Raw genomic sequence first — 21,929 nt, forward strand, 5'->3', positions numbered from 1 at the left:
AGCAAAATTTATAGCTAAACTGAAATCCCCTGCAAGCATGGGTAAAGATTTTGTTCAGCTCTCAGAACTACTGTTTACATGGTCAATAAAAGGAATTTACAAGGAGACTGAACAAAAATCTAGCCACCACTGTCTGCATTCTTAGATCAGTTACTGAGTCACAGCAGATAAATGCTCCCTCACAGAGCACAGACAACTTCTGCATGTTCCATGGGACAGGAGGCATCTCCATCTCTCTATAGCAACTTCTTTGGTTTAATCACCACTGCTCTTTTTAAATTTCCTTTTATATGACAGCAAAGGTGATTTTTTATGCCTTTATCACTCTAAAATTTATTTGAGTGAAAAAGAAAATAATTTAATAATAATAATTCTTTTCAAATGTCATTTTTCCTCAGGTTTTCAAAACATTAGCTTGTCTTTAAGCTCCAATGGTAGGGAAAGAAAATACTGTTCTTGAACAGGAACTGGGGAGCTCAGGACTGAACTGCAGCCTTCCCACTCCACTGCACGGCCTTTCTGTTCTGCATGGAGTGTCAGGAGGGATCCAGCTGGGAGTTCAGCACCAGACTTCCCATTCCTTCACCTGGTGCCACCAAACAGAATTTGGGAGAGCCCAAAGCGGACAAGAGATGAAAAGCACACACCACACCAAGGAAGAAAAGCTGTTCTGATGAAGATAGGAAGGAGCTCTCCTGCCACGAAAGGGTGAATTAAAAAAAAAAATAGAAATTATTGTTTAAAAAAAAATATATAAGCACTAAGGAACCACGTTAATAAATCTTTATGTCCCCTTTGAAGATCAGAGGGCAATGCTAATATTGCAGAGGTATGGCTGAAATTGGGACCTAATCCAAGGACTATTGGAAGGAACACAGAGTCCCATAAAATTCAGTGGATGGGGATCAGGCAGTCAGGTCCTTATTTCTATTTACCCAAGTATTTATAAGTTGTTTAGATTTTCATTCATTTGTAGCAGCTGGATTTACTACGAGTTACGGTGACCGTAACTGCATCTAGAGAGGGATTGAAATGACCCAGTTTGTCTAGGAAAGTGTGCAAACTCTCCCTGAAACATTAATTTCTTGCCTGTGATCACTGAGCTGGAGCTGCATGGCTGATAATAGAGACTGATTTGCTTCGATGTGATTCCAGTCCAGCTGGTTTCCTCTCTTTTTGCTGCTTTAGACAGAAAGCTAGAGAGCAGCAAGGAGATAATTGATCTCTAGAGCTTGACGACCCAGGTATAATAAAGGGGAAAGGGCTCCTGCAGATGTGAGGAGAGAGAGAAGCAGGCCAAGGCCAAAATTAATAACAGACAGTACTTCAGACATGAAATATAACAGGGGAAAACAGAGGTGAAAGAAAAGTCTTTGCTATATCCTAACAGAAAAGGAAGTTATACAGAAACTCTGAAGTACAGCAGAACCTTTTAGGAATGTTAATTTGAAGTGTTAGGAACATTTACTGATAAAAACAGCAGAACTATTTACTTATCCCTTTTAGGACCATTTCTTCTCCTATCCTTGTTTGGATATCAGTCCCCTGATAGATGAGTCTGATAGCCTGCATGTCTCAGGCTGATGCAGCAGAATGGTCTGTTAGGCTCTCACTGGGTTTCACAGGGGTTTTGTGCACGGGGAATGCCAGGGACTGGGCAGACATGGGGGTGGTTGGCTAATGTCAGTTTACAAGAAGCAGGACCAGAGCTTGACCTCTGCTCCCAGCTCCATTACCACCTTCCTCACGCAGTCCTGCCTACATTTTATAGAGGTTGCTTTCAGCTCCCAGCTTTAAAATGGTAAAAAGTCAATTAATGTGCACTATTTTGAAAGTCACAGTTTGAAGTGCTTTAGCATACCTAGATAACCAGATTATGTGGGACGAACATAGACCTCCATGAGCATTTTTCATGCAGTTAGGAAAGAGTCACAAACAGTAACCATCCTGAAAGCAAATCTTTGGAACAGGTAATGCACCACTTTCTGTGGTGGTGCTGAGAGAATTCCCCTTCCCTCATTCCATGTGGCACAAAACCTCTTGCTCGCCCCTCCCTTCTCACATTGAAGGGGTGGAGAGATGGAGTAGACATGAAAGTGGAGAGAGTCCCTAATTTCATGTTCCTTGACTGCATGTCATGCACTGGTCAGAACAGTAAGAAGGACATTCTAGGTAAAGCAATTTTGGAATCCCAGGAGCTGGGTGGAGTCTGGAAGACTGAAAATATATGGCAAATTCTTATTGTGTAGTTCCAAAGTTGCTATTATTCATCAAAAGCAGTACCAGCATAGAGTGCTTGTGTTTTTCAACAAGAGAGTAATAAAGGTGCAGTTCAGAACCAAACAGCATGACTTTTTCACACACACTTTTAATATATGCCTGTTTTTAAAATCTCCAGTACCAGCTGTACTCCCAAGTCTGCTTTAAGAGGGCTCGCTTGGTGAAGAAGAGATGCTGTTAGTATCAGAGTTACTGTACATGTGGAAGTGTGGGAAAAAAACATCTATGAAGGAACAGGCCAGATCAGTGGTGTAGCGAAAAGGTGATGTTTGCTGGGTATAGAACTCTAAGCAAAAAGCCTGCTGCAGCATCTTGAGCTGAGTTTTACCTCTTTTCACGGGGACTGGGCAGAAGTTGGTGTTGCAGGCTCTCAGCACAGCTGGTTTCTGCTGGGGCAGGCAGCCAGCAGCTGGCCTGCCCTGGCGCAGGCACTGCACGCTCCGGGTCTGCACTCCGCCGCCGCAGGTCACCGTGCACTGGGCAGAGGGAAAACAAAACCTTGGCTTCATTGCAGAGACTCTGAGAGCCCTGAAAGCCACAGGGAGAGCTTTCAAGGGCCTTGGGTGAGACTTTCAAAGCAAGAGAGGTCAGGATCAGGTGTGCTGCTGTCCACCAAGCCCCATCAGGACCAACTTTTCAAAGATGTGTGTGTCTTGTGGTTATTTAAGGACTCCGCTGAAAATCTGGTTCCTTACTTAGGCATCGAGACAGAAACGGAACATTTTAGAAACCTGTTCCTGATTGTTTGCGTGGATTTCTTTTGATCTCTAAGCCTCTGGGCCCAACCCTGCTGCCTGAACACAGATAAAACTCTCATCAGAACCATAATTATGGCAGTATCTGGGGAAAACCACTATGGGTTTGCAGGAAGAGCTATGAAGTATTTTAAAATTAAAAAGCCTTTTACTTGCATGTGTTTCATGAAAAGTTGTCTTTAAGATAAATGTGATCGTTTTCATCTGATTGCAATAGTCAGGCATACATTGTTTCATCTAAATATTATTAAATGGGTGCGTGTCTCATTGATATATGACTCGTAAAGTAGATAAGTTCCAGAAATACAGAAGCTTGTTTGCAAGAATGTAGTAACAAATACAGACTGATCCCACAATTAATCATAAAATTTAGGGAATTCCAGGCAATCTGTGCAGATGCTCAAATACACTGTGCATAGAGATATGCAGTAGTTCAACCACAGTGCACTTTGAAGAAGACTGAGAAGAAAGTGTTGGAAAATGGGTGTGGAATGTAGTGCCTCTCAAGCATGAGTAACATTTTTAAGTGACATTCTTCAGTTTCAGGACAAAGCACTGAGCTGCACCAAAGTACATGATGGATGTGGAGCAGCTGCATCCCATCTCAGTGGCTGAGTGGTGTGGTTCTCCTTAGGGAATAGCCCCGTGCAGGAGGCACCTGGGGCCTGTTAGCACTGGAGGCAGCTCCTCTGTGCCATGCCACCTCTGACTGCCCATTCCTACCTGCTGCCAGGGCGAGGAATACCAGCCAGACACCATGTTATACAACGTCTGTGATGGACAGGCTCCCTTGTTACAAGCTTCCTCCAGGCTGGTGTTTGGTTTCTTGATGTTCCTGCATCTCCTCTGGGGGAAGGTGACCAGTTTCCCCTGGATGCTCTTCTCACCACATTTGAGTTCTCGCTGTCGCAGGCCGGGCCCGCAGGAGGCTGAGCACTGCAGAGGCAAAGCACAGCTTCTACAGCCTCACAAACACATGCAGATAAAGGGGAAGTTGTGATGTGTCACACCCCAAACTGTGCATTATAAAAGCATCACAGAACTAATCCCACAAAGCCCATGCTCCGTAAAGTGTAAACTGAAATATGAACCCCAGGCAGTGATTAACAAAGACATTGGGGTCCATCCATCTACATCTGGGGTTTACAGCTCCTCACCTAGAATACCTGATTTTCAAACCACAGCTCAGCTGTCTTTCCTCCCCATGGTTTGTCCCTGAGCCAGCATTGCCAAGAGCAGCCAGGGCAGGCAGTGAGCCATGAAACTGCACCACTTTACCTCACTCCAGGAAGAAATCACCCACTGGAGCCGGTCATTTTTGGGACAGCGTCCAAGCACACAGGTCTGCTGGGACTCAGGCTTAGGGTCTGTGCTGCACATGCTTTCAGGCAAGATTTTCACCTTGGGAGAACCAGGACTCTTGCAGTAGACATCCCGTTTCTTAATGCCTCTCCCACAAGTCTTGGAGCACTGTGATGGAAAGAAACACTTCTTTGAATGATGAACTGGCATCATTTGCATTTTCCAGCAGAGCACAGAAAGCATGGCTAATGTGCTGTACAGCTGCCATCATGATATAAGTAAACCTGAAATTCTATTGGTAAATAAGTAACAGAAACATCTGTGTGTCACTTCTAAAACATTGTCCTAAGTGCTTTCTTAAATGTAAGCTGTGAACTCTCTCAGCCCCCATGTAGAACAGACAAGTAATCTCTTCCACAGATGAGGTAAGTTGGACTTGTGAGCAAAATGCTTTTGTGAGCAAAATGCTTTTTCCCTGCTCAGCATAGTTGAAAGCTGGTCCTAAGTTCCCACCACAGAATCTTCCATGGCAAGATGCTCTCAGCTATTTGTCATTTTGTCCTCACCTTGGCCTAGAGGGATGAGACTGAGGCAGAGGAAACTGCCCAGGGAATAGATACATAACTCCTCCACCAAAGGAGACAGAATCTGATACAGACAATGGTTAAGGAGATATTTTAGTTGCCAACTGCAGCGTAGGACGAGTCACCAGAATAAATACGCATTGCTGAGCCATGTTTCAGTGGAACAGACATGCTGTGGTCTGCACCCCCTTTCATACAGCAAAATGCCTGAATGAGCCATTTGTGAGGAAATGAAGCAAAGAGCCCTGAAATAATGCTGCCAGCTTCTTACCTTCTTGCATCATCTTCTAACTGTCCTTTCTACTAATAATTATGGGGCATGTTCCAAGGCAGAATCACTTACTGTATCAAATTACAAATGTCTTTAGAAGATTTCATGAAAGCACCGTTGTGCTGAGGGTGTAACACATATCTGCATGCTGAAAATCTGTGGGTTTAATCCTTCCCCAAACAAAATGATATTTTCATTTAAAACGACACTGATTTGTGCAGAGAGCCTGGATTTAGATTAGATGTTAGGAAGAAATTCCTGCTCTGAGGTTGGGCAGGCCCTGGCACAGGGTGCCCAGAGCAGCTGTGGCTGCCCCTGGATCCCTGGCAGTGCCCAAGGCCAAGTGGGACAGGGCTTGGAGCAGCCTGGGACAGTGCAAGGTGTCCCTGCAGGGGGCAGGGGGCAGGACTGGTTGAGTTTTAGGTCCCTTCCAACCTAAACCATTCTATGATTCTATGATTTTACAGTTTTTTTCCTCTTACCACCTTTAAGTCTGCAATATAACAGATTTCAGCTAAATCTTAAAACCTTTACAAACTTGTGCAATAGGCCTGCTCACTATATTCAGCAGGACTGGGGAACTTAATTTTTATGGCCTTATTTGAAAATTGCAACTTGAATTTTACACCTCTTAAAGAGGAGGAAAACAGGGTTCTTTTTGTAATGGTCTTATTTATTTGTTTATTTATTTATTTATTTGCCTTAGAAGAAGGAAAGTTTGTAAGTGTGAATATATTTGAAGACCTGGTTTATGTAATCTTCTGTTACACTCAGGTTTTCCTCAGATACACTGGAAGAAAAAGTTCTTTTCTGAGAGTTGTGCTGGACTACTGAATAGTCACTCATCTGCTATAGAACGTTACAGGGCACTCCTTGTAGAGGCAGTTTGTGCTCAGCTGTGGGTGCTGAGGTCAAGATGTTCTTGAACACCTAAATAGTGACAGCACCAAGAACAAAACACATAAGTAATATGTTCTCCAGCTAATTGATATCCATCTTGAATCTCACTAAATGAAGATGAAAAAATAAAACTACTGCAAATCTTTTTATAAGGGTACTGTCAGCTCTCTCTTAAAACCCAGATGTGTGATTTATTTGAAGGATATTTCATTTATCCTCACATGAACAGCACCAACAGCAGTGAAAGACAGAGCAGAGCTGAGATTTGTGTGTTTTTAGCTCCGGTGTTTCAGTGTCAGGTGTGTAAAGCAGGGTGTGCACAAAGGAATTTGCCCTCATGGCAACAGCTGCAGCAGCACTGCTTGCAGGAGAGTTACTCTAACAAAGCCAAAAGCACAGTAGTCAATGCCAGCTCTTCTAAAGGCTGGTTACAATGCACATTTAGTTTACATGTTTATACAAACATGGTTTACATATTATCTTCAAGAAAAAAAACACATGCAAGGCACTGATTTCCACAAGGTTTGTTCAGTTCTTTTGGGGGGATAATTTTTTGCAGTATTTTCTTTATGCCAGCAGACAAAAATGTAAGTTTTTCTCCAAATTACCTGAGACCATGGGCCAGGGCTCCATTCGGGTGGGCAGTCCTGACCACTGCACACTTGCACCTGTGCTGGGGTGCTGACAGGACACAGGGAATGAGCCACCACCTCCTCTCTTTGGAAAGCCCTTTTCTGGATACACTGAATGAGACGACTTTGCTGTCCCCCTCCACAAGACTTGCTGCATGTGCTCCATTCCCCTGCTGACCAGCTTAAAGGAGGAAACGTGTGTTAGAAACACAGGAGTGCAATTAGCTCTAGAAAATCAATAAAAACAGCCACCTATCAAATGTGAATTATCCAGGGATCCTGCTCAGCCTATCTCCTGGTGTACTGGTATCTGTTCAAGCAATCAAAAAGCTGCAGTTACATGATCTATTTTCAAAGCATGGAACTTTCTGCTAGGGATGAAATACAAGTCACTCAACTAGAAAAACAAGTATTGTTTATTTATAGCTTTTATCCACTAGAACCAGCTTGCCTGTGAATCTGACCTGGAATCCTGAATTCCACAGGGACTGAAAGAGATGCTGCTATTGAGGCAGGTGGAGTATTTAGAAGATAGAATTAGAAGACAGAATTAGAAGACAGAATTAGTTAAGATAGAATTTAGCCGAGTATGTACTGACCGTGTTTGTGCTGAGATACACTCCACTCACAGAGGGTGACAAATGTTGGCATTTCTGTCAAACCCTGCGGGACTTAAAGAGTTCTTCATCAAAAAGAACTTACTTGCTAAAAGCAGCAGTTCTGTCCCTGACATCCTGAGGAAATGAAAAGGCTCTGAAGGCTGAGAGAGTTGGGGCTGTTCAGCCTGGAAAAACAAAGGCTCCAGGGTGACCTAAGTGCATCCCTCCAGTACCTGGGGGAAGCCTGGAAGAGAGCTGGAGGGGCACTTTTCACAAGGAAATGCACAAGGAAAAGGGGGAATAGCTTTAAGCTGAAGGAGGACAGGTTTAGATTAGTAAAAGGAAAGGAATTGTTCCCTGTGAGGATGGGGGAGGCACAGAGTGCCCAGAGCAGCTGTGGCTGCCCCTGGATCCCTGGCAGTGCCCAAGGCCAGGCTGGACACTGGGGCTGGGAGCAGCCTGGGACAGTGCAGGGTGTCCCTGCCATGGCAGGGGGCAGGACTGGATGAGCTTTAAGGTCCCTTAAAGCACACTGACCCAAAGCACACTGTGACTCTCTAACTCAATTATTTACATATCCTCAGACTAATAAATCTGGCAGACAGTTGATGCAGAATCTAAATAAAACAGAGGCACTCTAACCAGCACAAGCTGTTGGCAGTGTGTGCTCAGGCATGGGGACACTGCAGTTTACACGCCGTGTCCCTCAAGTGACACAAAGTCTGAGAGGTTACTGCCAATTGCTTGGGCTAAGTTCAGTTTTGAAATGCCAGGAGCTGCTCACTATTTTTATTCTTGAAGCTCTGAGTGGGTCCCCAGGCATTGTGGGACACCTTGCAAACATGCAACCAAGTGTCTTTGTCCTTGAAGGCTTCCAATGTAAGACCACAATCACAGCCAGATAGGAAAACAGAAGTGAAAAAGCAGAAGAAATTATGAATGACTAAATGATTACTCACTGAGAACTCTTATTCAAAGACCCAGCACTGAAAGTAAACTGAAGATTTTTAAACAATTTGAGAAATTTTTAGTAATTTATGTCAAGGAAAAGGCTCTTCTCTCACATCTGATCACTTGGCCAATCCTGCTTCCACAGTTTCTCACAGCATCTATCCTGTGACCACTGGAATAGCTGCTTACATAAAGCTTTAGTGACAAGAAAGCTTTCTTCATCCTGTGTGAAAGATGCACAGCACCCCATTTGCCTGTCTATTCACAGCTGCCTGAAAACAAAGCTAATTTTAATTGTAAAAAATTCATAAAAAGCCTATTTTTGAAAAATATCTTTGGGAATAGAAGAAATCCCAGCTCTCAGTGTCTAGCAACTTCAGGAACTGCCAAAAGTAGTGAGAAATGTAAAAAGCACTAATTTAAGGACAAAGAAATATTAATGTGAAAAGTCAGTCATTATGCAATTCCAGAACATGTCAGAAGTTTTCTTTTTGTCTGATTTATAAATGTTTGGGCCGTTGAACTACAAACTTCTGAGAAAAGAGTTTTAATCCATTTTACAACTTCTAATTAGTTTGCCTTGATGTTCCTAACAATGGCCATTGGTGGAGTGACCAAAAGTGTTAATTTTAAGAGTTTATTCACCATAACTGCCTGGAAAGCTCCCCTCTTCACAGAGGAGAGGGCAGTAAACCTACTTTAATGTCCTCTAGTAAACTTCCATTTTCCAAGATTATCTGGGCTGTGATCCAAGAGTATCTTTCATTAGTTCAAATAACTAAATAATTATGACCAGATTTGGCAGCTCTGAAATCCAACAACAGCAGTGTGCAGTGCTGGTGTCTTTCTGTGTGGGACAGTAGTTTGGTCCCACTCAGACTAATCAGCCTTTGTTCTTATGCAGCAGTTATTCCTCATTGACCTTTACAAGTCTGGAGCCTCGTTTATGTCCCCAAACTGGCACACTTGTATCTCATCTGTCACCTCCTTCCCCTGCCTGTTCTGTCTGGTATATTTGGGATATTCTTTTGTTTCCTCCATGGTATTTATGAATCCTACTTTTTTTTTTTTTCTTTTTTTTTTTTTCTGTTGGCAGTCTTGGGTTTATGGGAAATATTACATGCTGTGAGTTTCTGGGCAGATTCCTCAGCAGAGATATCCTGGCACAGTTTCACTCAGCTGAATGGGAACCTGTTAATTTAAGGCATGGTCCTACATGTAGATCCTCCATGCATTAATATATCCTAAGGATTTTAAGAATAATGAATTAGTGAGTTGAACTATTTTTCCCTGGAGGTGCCTGGGGCTTTTACATGTTTTCTTTTTGTACTCTTTTTATGGTTTGATGCATTAATTTTGTTTTAAAGTAGTAAATCATAGAATAGCTGTGATTTCAGTATGAAAATATTGCACTGTGTGTCAAAATGAATATTCAGCATTGTCACGGTAAATATATATCAGAGGATGTTCAAAATACATCAGGATCTAAGGTTATCAGAAACAGAAATTTTGTGTGGAGTCAATACAAGTAAATCTGATTTGGGTGGAGCTTTATAGCATAACGATGCCACATCAAAAGAAAGGTAAGAAGGAAGAGCTTAGACAGACCCTGCAGACATCACAGACATTACATTTCTGTGTTCATTGGACAAAAATAGTCCTGGCAGAAGATAAGTTGCATATGAAGACATTGTGTTTGGCTACAAAGATTACTTAAAATTGGTATTGAGAAAATCATGTGGCTAAACTCAATCTAGAGAAACTGCTGAAGCAGTAATATGGGGCTCTCATGTCACAAGGTATCATTATTTAAACCTTATCTCTATCCTTTTGTGGTCAGAGTGTGTAATTTGGCATTTGGGTTTGGTGTACTCTGCTGTACTCTTTAAATGTGCAGGAAATTCCAAACTATTACTGAACTATTTTTCAGTATGTTCAACATATTGCAAAGTATGGATTTTTAAGTAAAACCAAAGTCACTACAGAGCATATGCATCTTTTTGCTTTGACCCACCATCCTCTCCTAGACTGGGGGGGATGAGGAATACTTCCTATTAAACATCATTGAATGGGATATTTTATAAACTATGGGAGCAGGCTTAGCCAACTGCTTTTACTGTTGCTTTTATCACCCCAGAATAAAACCAGCAGATGATGCCAGGTCTGGACCCTTCTTCCATTTCTTCTGCTTCAATGCACCTTCAAGTGTATTTATTTCCCACTGACTGAAACACTCTTAATTTTTTTCAACATATTCCTTTAGAAAATCTCCTGTTTTGAAGGCTGAAATATATAGTCCAACAAAATACAGCTCTTCTGATCTTTAATATAAAATTAAAATAATGCTGAGATTGCAAATTCAGGAATCCAAAAGTGAAATAACCAGTGGAAGAAAGGTGGCCACTGTGTCCTCTAATCTATCCATTTTGTCCTAAGCCACATAATACTGTGTTTAATTATATAAGCACAGAACTTTTTTTTTTTTTCCCAAAGGGCCCCTACTTCAGCTACTATAAATCAGTGTTAACTCCCTTGGTTTTTAAATTGATTTAGACCAGCTGGGTTCTAAGTGCTTATCTATATGTCAATGTCTTCCTTTGCATCTCGCTTTTCTTACATCTTTTCGAAAATAAGATTGTTCACAAAGGCAATGCTTTCATATATATTTTTGTGGGCACCAGAAGCTTTGCTGACAGCTCATTTGGTTCAGATTGTCCTCTTTGTGGCATCACAATACTCTGTGGGACATTTTGTCCAAAAATCACTAATTACACTTCACAAGACTCTTTTAGCCTAATCTAATATGTGGAATGCGAGTCATGGGGCAGAGCTTCCACACAGGGAGTAGCACTTTACTCAGGAAATGGGCTTAGTGATTCAAGATGAGGAAAGGTGGCAGAAGGAGGCCCTGGGAAAGCTGGATTTGCCCTGTGTCACCCCAGTACAGGGACAGAGCCCTCAGGAGCCTTTTCTTTATGCACCAGACCCAAAACCCCACTGGGAGCCTTGGGCAGAGCACCTTCAGCAATTCCTGGTTCCCGTTCACAGGGCTCCAGGGGTTCATCCAGCAGGCAAACAATTCCCCCTGAGAGCATTCCCTCCGTGGCACAGCCAGGCACAGGGCACAGCCAGCAGGCACCCAGAGAACTTACTAGGCTGGGCAGGGATTTGTGTTGCACAGTTTTGTTTCAGTCAAAGGCTTCGTCCTTGGGCCACAAAAGGAGGTGTTGACTCGTGCACGATGATCTTCCAAACAAATTGCTTTTGCTGTAATGTGTCCTGTGGAAGTATTAGAAAAGAAAACACTATAATAAACCTGTATCTGAAATGTAAGAGAAAAAAGTAGTAGGGAACAATTTTAACTAAACAAGTCTAAACTCATCCTTGCTACAAATCCACTGACTTGAACTAAATAAAATATGGTTTTATGTGGCAACATGTTTTTAGCATTGATTGCTTTCTCTGTAGCACAGATACTACTGAAGCCAGATAAAACATTTTAGCTATAAAAAAACAGATTTGAAGACTGTTCCCCCAGCAAAAAATTAGCAATTATTCAAGTCCTAATTCCCTGCAGACACTAGTAGTGCTTGCTTAGAGCCCTCCTCACACACTTGAAAACCACAAATATACATTCTGTAAATAATATATAAACATTCTTTTTACAGTGAATCTCTACAGACTCTTGAGTTCTGCAGGTACCTGTACCTTAGACTCAATCAAGTGGCAGTGGCAGGACAATTACAGAAATGCCTTAAGTGATTTTATAGATTTATCTTTTAACTGAGATCTATCGTTCACCTCACACATGGTTCATTGGGCACAGTGAATCTAATTTGGAAACAAGACTGTTTTCATCATTTTTATATCCATGCTGCAGCCTTTTAACAGGAAAGAAGAAAATACAGCTGTCATATTTTATGGCTACAGTGCTCCTGGTGGATCTTTCTTCCATAAACCATTTACTGAGTTGCTGTGAAGTTCTGACACTGCACCAGCAAGGTATTCCTGAATTACACCTGAACTTTTTCCCAATACAGGAGCATTTCCTTCAGTGCCCAGCCGTATCCTTTGGTATTACAGACTTCCCACATGCCAGCTTTTTGCTTTCTTTACATCCGAGATTCACTGACAAAACATGCAGGATTTATTTAAAAGAATAGGTGTCTGTGGAAATCAAAGTGCATAATTAGTTTCCACATTACTTCAACAGGAAGATATGATATGCATATGGGTTGACCTAAACAAAAAAGACTGACTCACTGGCATGACTCTTTTTTACTCTAAATAACTACTAAGTTGTTTCCTCTGTGTTCTAAGTTATCGGATAAAAAAATAAGGAACAGGTGTTCAGTGTAAATCCCTGTATGTATCAATATATATTTGCAAAATCAAAGGCAGCTGAAAAGCTTTGAGATGCTTTTAAAAAAAATTAAAAAGAAGAGGCTTGGCAATGGGAAAGTCACCTACCACCACCACAGGTCGCTGAGCACTCAGACTGCACCGTCACCCAGGAGTAGCTGTGCTTTCTGACAGATGTCTTGTTTTCAATGCTGCTTTTGGCAAATGTATATTCCCAAGAAATCCCAGGGTTTTTGCCTTGTAACAGGATCTGTAGAGGGATATTAGGGGTTTGTTTAAAAAAAAAATGGTGAGGAGGAGGTAAAAAAAAAAGGATTCTGTCAGTCTGAAGGAAGATGAACTAAACAAGATACACACAAAATATACAGACACAAAGCATGCTTGTGAGAGGATTTTCAGGAGACCCAAAGGAAAGACCATCAAAGCAATTCCTAAACAGCAAATCATTGCCTGGAAAAACACCTGCAGGTCTGTAAGAGAGGGTGCACAGAGTCCCCTCCTGACACTCAGGGGCACCTGACTGGGTCGGAGCGGCAGCACTGCCTGGAGCAGGGGTGGAACATCCCCCCCAGAACACCACCCTGTGACCCCTGCTCCCACTGGGAGCCCCTGCAGGGGCTGGACTCTGCCTGGGGCACTGCAGGACATGGATCTGACATGGACCTGGGGATGGGAGGCATCTCCTCTCTTCAGGCAGCAAAGCCCTGGCTGGTCCTTCTGCTGGTGGGTGAGGGCCTGCAGTGACACAGAGTCCCCAGGCAGTGCAAAGAGGAGCTGCTTTATTGCCAAAGCCAGGCCTTTCTCACTTACACAGCTTTAAATCATAACACACATCATGCAGCCAACCACCATACACCATGATGGGAACACATAATGGTTATATAACTTGTTTCTCTACCTCTAATTCAGCTGAGTCACTTTCCCAGTCCTTCTCTACTTAGCAGGCCTGAGCCATGGTTTAGAAGGGCTTCCCTTTTAGGGTTTTACCTACATGCAACATCTAGCAAGGAGGAAGCCTTTGCCCACCAAGCAGGACTCAGATCTTTCCTGGCAGAAGCTCGAGCAAAGCAGCAGCACAGCTGGGGGCTAGAGATGGCTTCCTCACTTCTTGGGGCTAAGGGTATAAAACACAAGCCTCTTTCTTGTAAAAAAACCTCTTTCTATGCGGACTGGTGATAAATTTTGTTTGTAAGACCCTCAGCTGCATTTTTTCTGATGGTGATTGAAGCTGATAAAGTTTCAGTGCAGGTGAGAACCTGTCCTTGGGTGTCTACAGAGCAAAAAAGGATTGGAAAAATCCTTTTTTCCTATAGTGAATATTTTATTCACTATTTCAGCATAATGTGTTGGAAAATTTATAGAAAGTGTGATTACTGACTGTAATAACAATCTCTGTCATCTAAGTCAGGGAGCCCAGCTCTCAAGGGTGTATTATTTTAGTGGTGAATTATATTATAGTTTTCATTCACTGTACTAATTTCAAGACTGAATTATAATCACTGCAAGATGCATGAGCATCTGACACATACCTAAATTTGGGGAGAAATTTCTGTTTAACAAAATTTATTTTAGAAACTTTTGGCAGCAAAGTGCATTTCTATCCACACTTAGTAGAAAAGTGTGGGAGTTTACAGTTACAGAGCTCTAATGACTTTTAACTCTTCACCAATATGGATCTTGTCACAGTAACACAAAGAGCAGGTGCAGTTAACCTCAGTTCCTAAATTTGCTTTTTGATAAGCATTAGTATTTCAAGTACAATTCAAGTCTATGTTTAATAATTGCCATTCAAAATATTAATAACTTCTCAGTGAAGTTTACATTACACAGAGAACTTAAGCAATCCATACAAGTAGAACTGATCTCTGTAGAGTCTGGTTTCATAAAATAGCAACAAACTCGCATTTATGTTGTTTAAGATCAAGGAACATAATAACATTTTGAAATGTAGGCAAAGGTTTTAAGATATTCTGAAAATGTACCTATTGGAACACAGAAATTGCCCATGACAATGAAAATTCTGACCAAATTTACATGATCTGCAGCTCAATAATGTTGAACACATGAAGGATCTGGACTGCACAGTGTTTGCTTTTCTAGAAGAAAGAAAAAATGAATGCTATAATTTCTATTCTTAGTAGCCAAAGATTTTATTTCAGTCAGGGAAGCTCAATAATGATCCAAACTGAGAAAACAACAATTAGGGCTGCAAAAGTCAAATACTTCCAAATGAATTGAAGAGTATGTGCCTTCTCCTGGGAGGATTCATACTAGAAACTCTCTAAAGCACAGGTAAATCCAGTATTTCGTGTGAATTTTTTCAGCCATCCAAGCTTAATTCATGAGCACTTTAGAATAACAGTGAGGTTATGGAAGAAATAGATCTGAGAGTGATTACTGACCTCTATTTTGAATGAAAATTCTTGATAGAAATAGGATTACCAGCTCTGCTTTAGGGATGAGTTATAGATGCAAGTATATATCACAACTATTTTACAAGAACAGGATTAAAATGAAATACTCTGGAATTAGGAAACATGAGAACTGAGACTGCTGTGCAACTCCTCTCTGCCCTGCACAGATGCACCCCAGACCTCAGGGTCTCTTAGTGGCTCCCCAGGAACCTCCCCAGTGCTCCCAGCACGTGGGGCTCACTAATGAGCATCTCACAAAGCTTCTGTGTTTCACTCCAGGCTCCTTCCTCAGGGTGTGCTTCTGCACCCTGCTTGCTATACTCTATCCAAACAATGCCCAGTGTAACTTTTTGGGGGGCTTTTCTTTGTCCCTTGGTTATTCATCATTATCTGTGATGAATGTGATAAGATTTAAGAGCCCCTTCAGCTGAAGGGAAACATCTCTTCTGAAAAATACTACAGGATGTATAATGTTCAACCCAGTTTTCATCGGGAACGCAATACTATTGCAAAGTTGCAATTTTGCCAAACATTTTTATTTTCACAAATCTATCAGACTGCTGACAGCAAAAATTCCAGCTGTTAAAACAGCTGCTCTAGAGTTTGAATATTGAACTCCAAGTCCACTGGCATTACAGATAAAACAGGTTGCAACAATGTGCTCACTCCACTCTTCTCTCAAGGACAAATTGAGACAAATGTCTGAAGCATAAAGCTTCAGAACATGTGTTTCAGAAAAAAATGCAGTGTAGTAAGAACTGAGCCCTCTAATACCATTCTTCATTTAAAACAATGCCTTCCCTGCTTCTTCTTACAGACCAGACCTCAAAATATTTTAATTTACATTTACTCATCCTCCAAGTCTAAGGTATTAGCAGAGATCTCGGCATCTTAGGCAGCCAGAAACACTTTCTCCCATTTCAGTAGGTGCTCTGTGTTCCTTCAAGGGCAGAGGCTGAAATTCTGTCTGGCCTTTTAATAAGTTTTGTCAAAGGAGGAGGAGGTTTTGTCCATACCACAAAACCTCGTGTAAGGGTTAGTCCTCATCTCATTTGACTCTGACAACTGTCATAAAACTGTGCTGTGCCAGTGGCCAAAAAGCAGCAAAGTTTAAAACTTTTCTAATAAAAATATCTTGAAGTATTAGACCGAACATTTGTCTTCTGAAAGTGCTCTTTGTGACAGTGGAGGCAAGGAACAGATGGAATGCATTCTGAACACAGAGTTCAGACCAGGAAAGGGGGAGGATGAGAAGGTAAGAGTGGCAGTTTTGCTTATTACTCTAACTCCTGTTAGAGCTGGTGCTTTAGCAGAGTGAAGGGGATGGTCTGGGACGAGTGAGAACAAGCCCCATGAGAATCCATCCCTTGAGAGAACAGCCACACCATGGTGCAAGGAGCTCGCAGCTGGGTGTGTGCCTGGGGGTAAATCCTGCACACCAGGCAAGCTGGGCCATACACATTTTAAGACCTTCGGCTACAGCCCCTCCTTGCACGCTGGGAAGTAGCCACAATTCTAACAGGCAGGAGAAGGGAAGTTCCACTCCATTTCCTGGCCAGAAGCCAAAGCCAGAGCCCCTTCCCACCCAGCAGGCGATGAGAGGCAGTGTTTACCAAGCAGAAGCAGAATCACTGTCTCTCCTCCTGCATCATCCCAGCCATGCAGGAAAAGGGCAAAATCAAACTATGGAGAAATATTGGAGACAAAAATATAGCAGGGCACAAAAAAAATATATGCTTTGAAGTTGCTGGTGCTCAGCTGAAAAATAGTACATGGTGTATAACGTCTGACTGAGTTTTCATCAGGAATGCAATATTATTGCAAAGTTGCAATTTTGGCAAAGTAACGAGCATATAAAAAGTTTTCTATCGTATTTTCAAACATTCATTATAAAGCCCCTTCTTAACAACCCAATAACTGAAGTCTGCATATTCAGCCAAGTTATCAGACCTACAAATTTGGAAAGACCTCCAGCGCTAGTCTACTTAACTGGATGCATTCCAGCATCTTTTCAGCCAACTGGCATTTGCTCCCAAATTTACAGCTGGCAAACAACCTCCTTAAACATTTCCAGTTCCTCAACAGAACTGTTTAATGTCTACCTTTAACACACCAACCACCTGACTTCAGACACAGCACTCAGCAGCTCTGACCGCAGGGCGCAGAGTTATAAAATTTACAGCTTCTTGAGCTGGAAAACCACAGGCTCTGGGGCTGGAATCTGCTGGATCTCTTCCGAAGGAAAGGAACTGTGCCTTTAGCTTACGGCACAAAATGTTAAAACAATGGATAAATTCAACTCTCCTGAGAAAATAACCTTTTCCCTTTGCTGCTAATTTTGATGTGAAAGCTAAACCAATACATTCTCTACACTAGCTGTGCATCTGCTCCTTTGTTTGAGATTTTTTTTCTCATGGCCATCCTAAGTTTCCAATATAATACTCTATTCTGTAGGTCAGATTTTTAAAGAGTCTATTAACATTGCTTTGCTATGATTGACTTGGTGCTTTCCAGTATTTTTTTATTGTAAGATGTGCATGTGAAGTTACTTGCAGAACACTGAATTAAGAGAGATTAATTGATACAAGCTAAGTTCCTATTCCTTCCACGATGTTTTGTTCCATGTATAAGAAAGAATACTAATGCCTGGCTTGTAGCATGCTGAAAAAAGACTCTGTGGAGGACTAAGACATTTACAAATCACTTACAGAGAGAAGCTGAGCACAGAGGAAAAAAAATCCAGGTAAAAAGGACTATTTTCATGTGCATGTGTCCAATTCACAAAATGGGCAAGAGCCCAAACTCTGAATCCCAGCATCCACAGTGCCTTTGATCTGCATCCTTAAGCTGCATCTACATTGCAAACATCATCTACATGTCCTGGGTCATTCCCATGCTTTGGAGGCCTTGGATAATTTCTTTAGGGGGATGTACCAGTCTGTAGGGAGGGCAGACAGAAGTCTGTGTGAGGACACGTGCCTGGCTGTGCTCTGCTTGAGACCTGCAGCTGTCATCCACTGGGGATCTACATGCTGTTTAATAAATATTGCAACATCCAATATCCTAAGCCACATCCTGATTTCTCTGCTCAACAAGGTTAATTCCACGGATTTCTATGAATTTATTCTGGTATATTTAAGCATGCAGCATATATGGTTCTGGTGGAAAAGTGTTTAAAACAAGTTTTAAAACTAGTCTGTTGTCCTCAATGGGCAGCTATTGGATGGGATCCTTGACAGTGGCAGAACCAGGGCTTCAAAGGAAAGTGGGAGAACACCTGTTTGGAAAGCAGTAAAGGAAGAATTACCCACTGGGTACTTAAGCCAAACCTTAAAACAAAGGGGGTTTTATCTCTTCAGTACTTCTAAAATAACTTTAAACACAGTCCTAACTAAAAGCTTATGACAAACTACTGTTTTTCAAGTCCACTAAGGTCATTAAAAGGAAAAAAAAAAAAGAAGTATCCTTGAAAGGGTCCTATATGATCTCATTTCTACTTCAGCTGTTTCAAATTTATCTTCCATTGTTATTATGCTCCATTTTTTTCACTGTTCACATGCTAAATGTACAACCTTCAGGGATGCTGTCCAGCTAATCTCTCCTCACTACAGGAGAACCCTTTTATCCATTGTATTGAGTCAACATCTGTATCTTATAAGTACATCTTAGGTCTCTTTAGCCTACTTTCTCTTCAGGGGAAATCAGTACAAATTTATCATCTAGTAGCTAATAATAAATGTAATCCTTTATAACTGCAACTTGGCTTTCTCCCAGTGGCAGCTACATCATCAGCAAAGCCATTCCACCTGGCCTCCCTTCTCCTGTTTTCCCCTATTGATAAAGAGGAAGTGATTTACTGGATTTAATTAGACGTATTCCTGCCTTGAAGCTCCATTCACCTTCTCTTTCTGTCAATGTCTGCCTCTTTACAAAGCATCCTTTCCATCTGTTACTTATTGATGTTAAAATAAACTCTCTTTATTTCACAAAGATGTCACAATTTCTTGATTTAATGTTTCACCAAGTCTGAGGTAAACTTCAGGGAGGATTCTCATCCTGCCTCATCCTGAAAAACTTTGCTTTCTCCAGTTGTATTTGACTTCTCAACCAGTCAATTCTTCTTTCATCTGCTTATTGATAGAATGGAACACAAAATTACAAAACTATCATGTTTTTAAATTAGTTCCTCAATCCCTGGCTATGCAGCCTTTTTCATGCCCACATAAAGTTTTGTTTTCTTGTGCCCTTTCAGAATCTTTCTCAGTATTTGAGTTGTGGAGGGTGACTGAATATTTCACCAAATGAATGTCCCCAGTGAGCCCCACAGGTGACAGAGCCCTGTGGGAGCTCTCCTTCTCCAAAGGATTTTCAACAGCTGGTGGTGCCCACTGGCAGCCCTTGTTTGCAAAGCTAGGCAATTAATGATAAATATACTGACTGTTTCTCCTCAAGTTGAATAGCTTTCAGTTAATATAAAAGCACTGAAAAGGTCTTTAAACAGGAAGAATTGACCTTGGATTACCTAGGTCTAAATAACAGATAAATGAGCTGAAGGTATTCAGCTACATTAAAAAAAAAAAAAAAGGTTTCTGATTAAGATGAGACAAATGTGCTACAAAAACTATATTTTAAAAAGCTGGTATCAATTTCTCATCCTAGATTAGCATCTACCTTATTTCTACCCCTCTGACCACTGACCATTATTTCATGTAATCTAAACTGGGCCATTTCAGCGACTGTCTTCTGAATCTGTGAATATTTTTCATTTCAGCTTTTACTGGCTTTTGAAAACCCACAATCACCAAAAATATCAGTAATGTTAACTTCAGAAGGACACTGATACACAAATTTTGAAGGACATCAGTTCACTGGGGTTTCCCTTCCCCCTCTCTGTGAAATCAATTCCTGAACAATCCAGAAGGGATCCTGATGAATCCTAAAACCTCATCGTGCATTCACCCTTCCAGCAGTTGTGCTCAGGAAATACTGGTCATGCATATTAATTCCACATTCATCTCACAATGTTCTCCTCTTCAGAAAATATTTGGCCACTACAGTTTGTACTTTTTCTCCCACAACCCAGTTAAATTACAGAGTCACTACTCTTTGTCTTTTTTAGTGTGATTCATTCCCATAATTACATATCTATAATATATAGAAGTATAGATATGGAGGGGAGGGTTTGCTGAAATTCTAGGGTAAATAAGAAGAGCACTCTATATATTTTCCTGCTCTCTCACCCATTTTTGAATAGTGTTGAGGTCTGCAATGTCTGATGAAATGAAACGTGCTCAGCTGAACTCTTGAAAAGCAGATGCATAGGAACACACTGTACAATAAAATATAAATACACCACATCTCATAGAATTGCAAGGCTGAACTTGTGGTGAGCAAGGCAATGGGAAATTTAAAGATTTTTTTCTTATTTGCATCTCCTTCTGCTCTCTCAATACATGCTTCAGTTGTCTCTTTCCAGAAAATACTTTGGAGGATGACTGCATTTCAAAGGAAGCGATTGCCTTGAGCACAGACTTGCCAGACCTGTCTGGTCCCATCCTCTCCTGGGAATGCTGCTCAGAGGACGTGCACAGCCTGGGCTTCCTGGATACCTGCAGCCTGCTTTGCATGCAGAAACAAAGGCAAAAACCTGGACCACTTCACTCACCACACAAATCTCTACCAAAATTTTAACTGCAGAATGAAATGGGCACGAGCTGCGTTAATCTGGCATTCAGTCATAGGGGAATGGCAATAAATACAGCTGCAAAACCTTCAATTTTCAGCCCACCTGAATAATAAAAGCTCCTGTATTATACATACAATTTATCCACGTCCTCAATACCTGCAGTGCATCATTTTACTAGGGCTCACACTGAATTGTTTTGGAAGAAAAACAACAGCCCTAATCTAGGAAAAAAGTATTAAATATCTTTTGAATACAGCCTAATTAAAGAAAAAAATTAAAAATCTAAAGATTACAGGAAGAAGTTGAGGTCCAAACCCTGGGAAACCTTATCTTACATAAAACTAATGTAGTTGTATAAAAAATTGCAGCAGGACAGTTTTGTGTGCTTCTTTGAAAATTATAGGTGAGATAAAAATGAAAACAAAGCTACACTGTAGTATGCTTAAATGCTCCATTTTTTCAGCCTACCATCAGTTTCTGATATTTAGAGCTGAAGCAGGATTTGTTTCACTATAATGGCTGCAAGCAAACATTCAGCAATTTTGTTTCTCAAAACATGTTTCTTCAGTTTTCTGGCATTTTTGCTTCTTAGAGTTACTGGTAAGTTATACATAATTCAGATCTCTGAACAGAAAATTCTGCCTTTTTTTTTTTTTTAAATTGAGCTTGCTGAATTTTGCCTAAATTGTTAAAGGGGGAAAAAAACCATCTTAAATCCAGTTCATATATATGTGTAATTGGGGAACACATAACATTTTTAGCCATTAGAATCCCCAGCTACCAATGCCAGTGGTGTAGGTATTTCAATAAAAATACAAGGGAAGCTTAAATAAGCTCTGAAAGGAGCAACAGCCTCCAGTTAAATGTTACATCTTAATAAAACTCTTTAGCATAATTTGAAAGGATGAAAATAGAAGTGCTATTTGGCATTAATTTCTTTTCTTTAATCTTTATTCTGCAAAGTATGTGCATGATATGCAGCCAAGTCTTCCTGCAGGCCATTTATTATTCATACTTCAGCTTAATAATAATAATAATAATAATAATAATAATAATAAAGCAGCACAAATCTACTTTGGGTTATGGCAAATAAGATTCCTGGGAGTTCAGCTGAACATTTCATAGTATTTGTAAGTGTGGTGGTTTTGGTGTAAGGCAGATGGTTTGCAGGGAGGGAAGCATGTCTGTAGCTT

At 41.1% G+C, this 21,929-nt stretch overlaps 1 protein-coding gene and 1 long non-coding RNA gene across 3 annotated transcripts in view; one reads left to right on the forward strand and one right to left on the reverse strand.

Moving 5' to 3' along the window:
- The window catches only part of ADAMTS18 (ADAM metallopeptidase with thrombospondin type 1 motif 18), a 77,637-nt gene that overhangs the window by 2,973 nt on the left and 52,735 nt on the right, over nucleotides 1-21,929 (reverse strand). For both annotated transcript variants that reach the window (XM_064386734.1, XM_064386735.1), the window contains exons 17-22: nucleotides 12,745-12,886; nucleotides 11,427-11,553; nucleotides 6,701-6,905; nucleotides 4,314-4,505; nucleotides 3,759-3,971; nucleotides 2,609-2,756 (exon numbers count right to left, since the gene is read on the reverse strand). In XM_064386734.1, the coding sequence (XP_064242804.1) occupies nucleotides 2,609-2,756; nucleotides 3,759-3,971; nucleotides 4,314-4,505; nucleotides 6,701-6,905; nucleotides 11,427-11,553; nucleotides 12,745-12,886 (1,027 nt within the window). The remainder of the gene's footprint in view (nucleotides 1-2,608; nucleotides 2,757-3,758; nucleotides 3,972-4,313; nucleotides 4,506-6,700; nucleotides 6,906-11,426; nucleotides 11,554-12,744; nucleotides 12,887-21,929) is intronic.
- LOC135279380 (uncharacterized) lies at nucleotides 17,477-20,826 on the forward strand. Its single transcript, XR_010346634.1, has 2 exons — nucleotides 17,477-17,793; nucleotides 20,513-20,826. It is a non-coding gene; the product is annotated as an uncharacterized LOC135279380 (long non-coding RNA).

This window comes from Passer domesticus, chromosome 12 (genome assembly GCF_036417665.1).
Source record: "Passer domesticus isolate bPasDom1 chromosome 12, bPasDom1.hap1, whole genome shotgun sequence".
NCBI lineage: Eukaryota > Metazoa > Chordata > Aves > Passeriformes > Passeridae > Passer > Passer domesticus.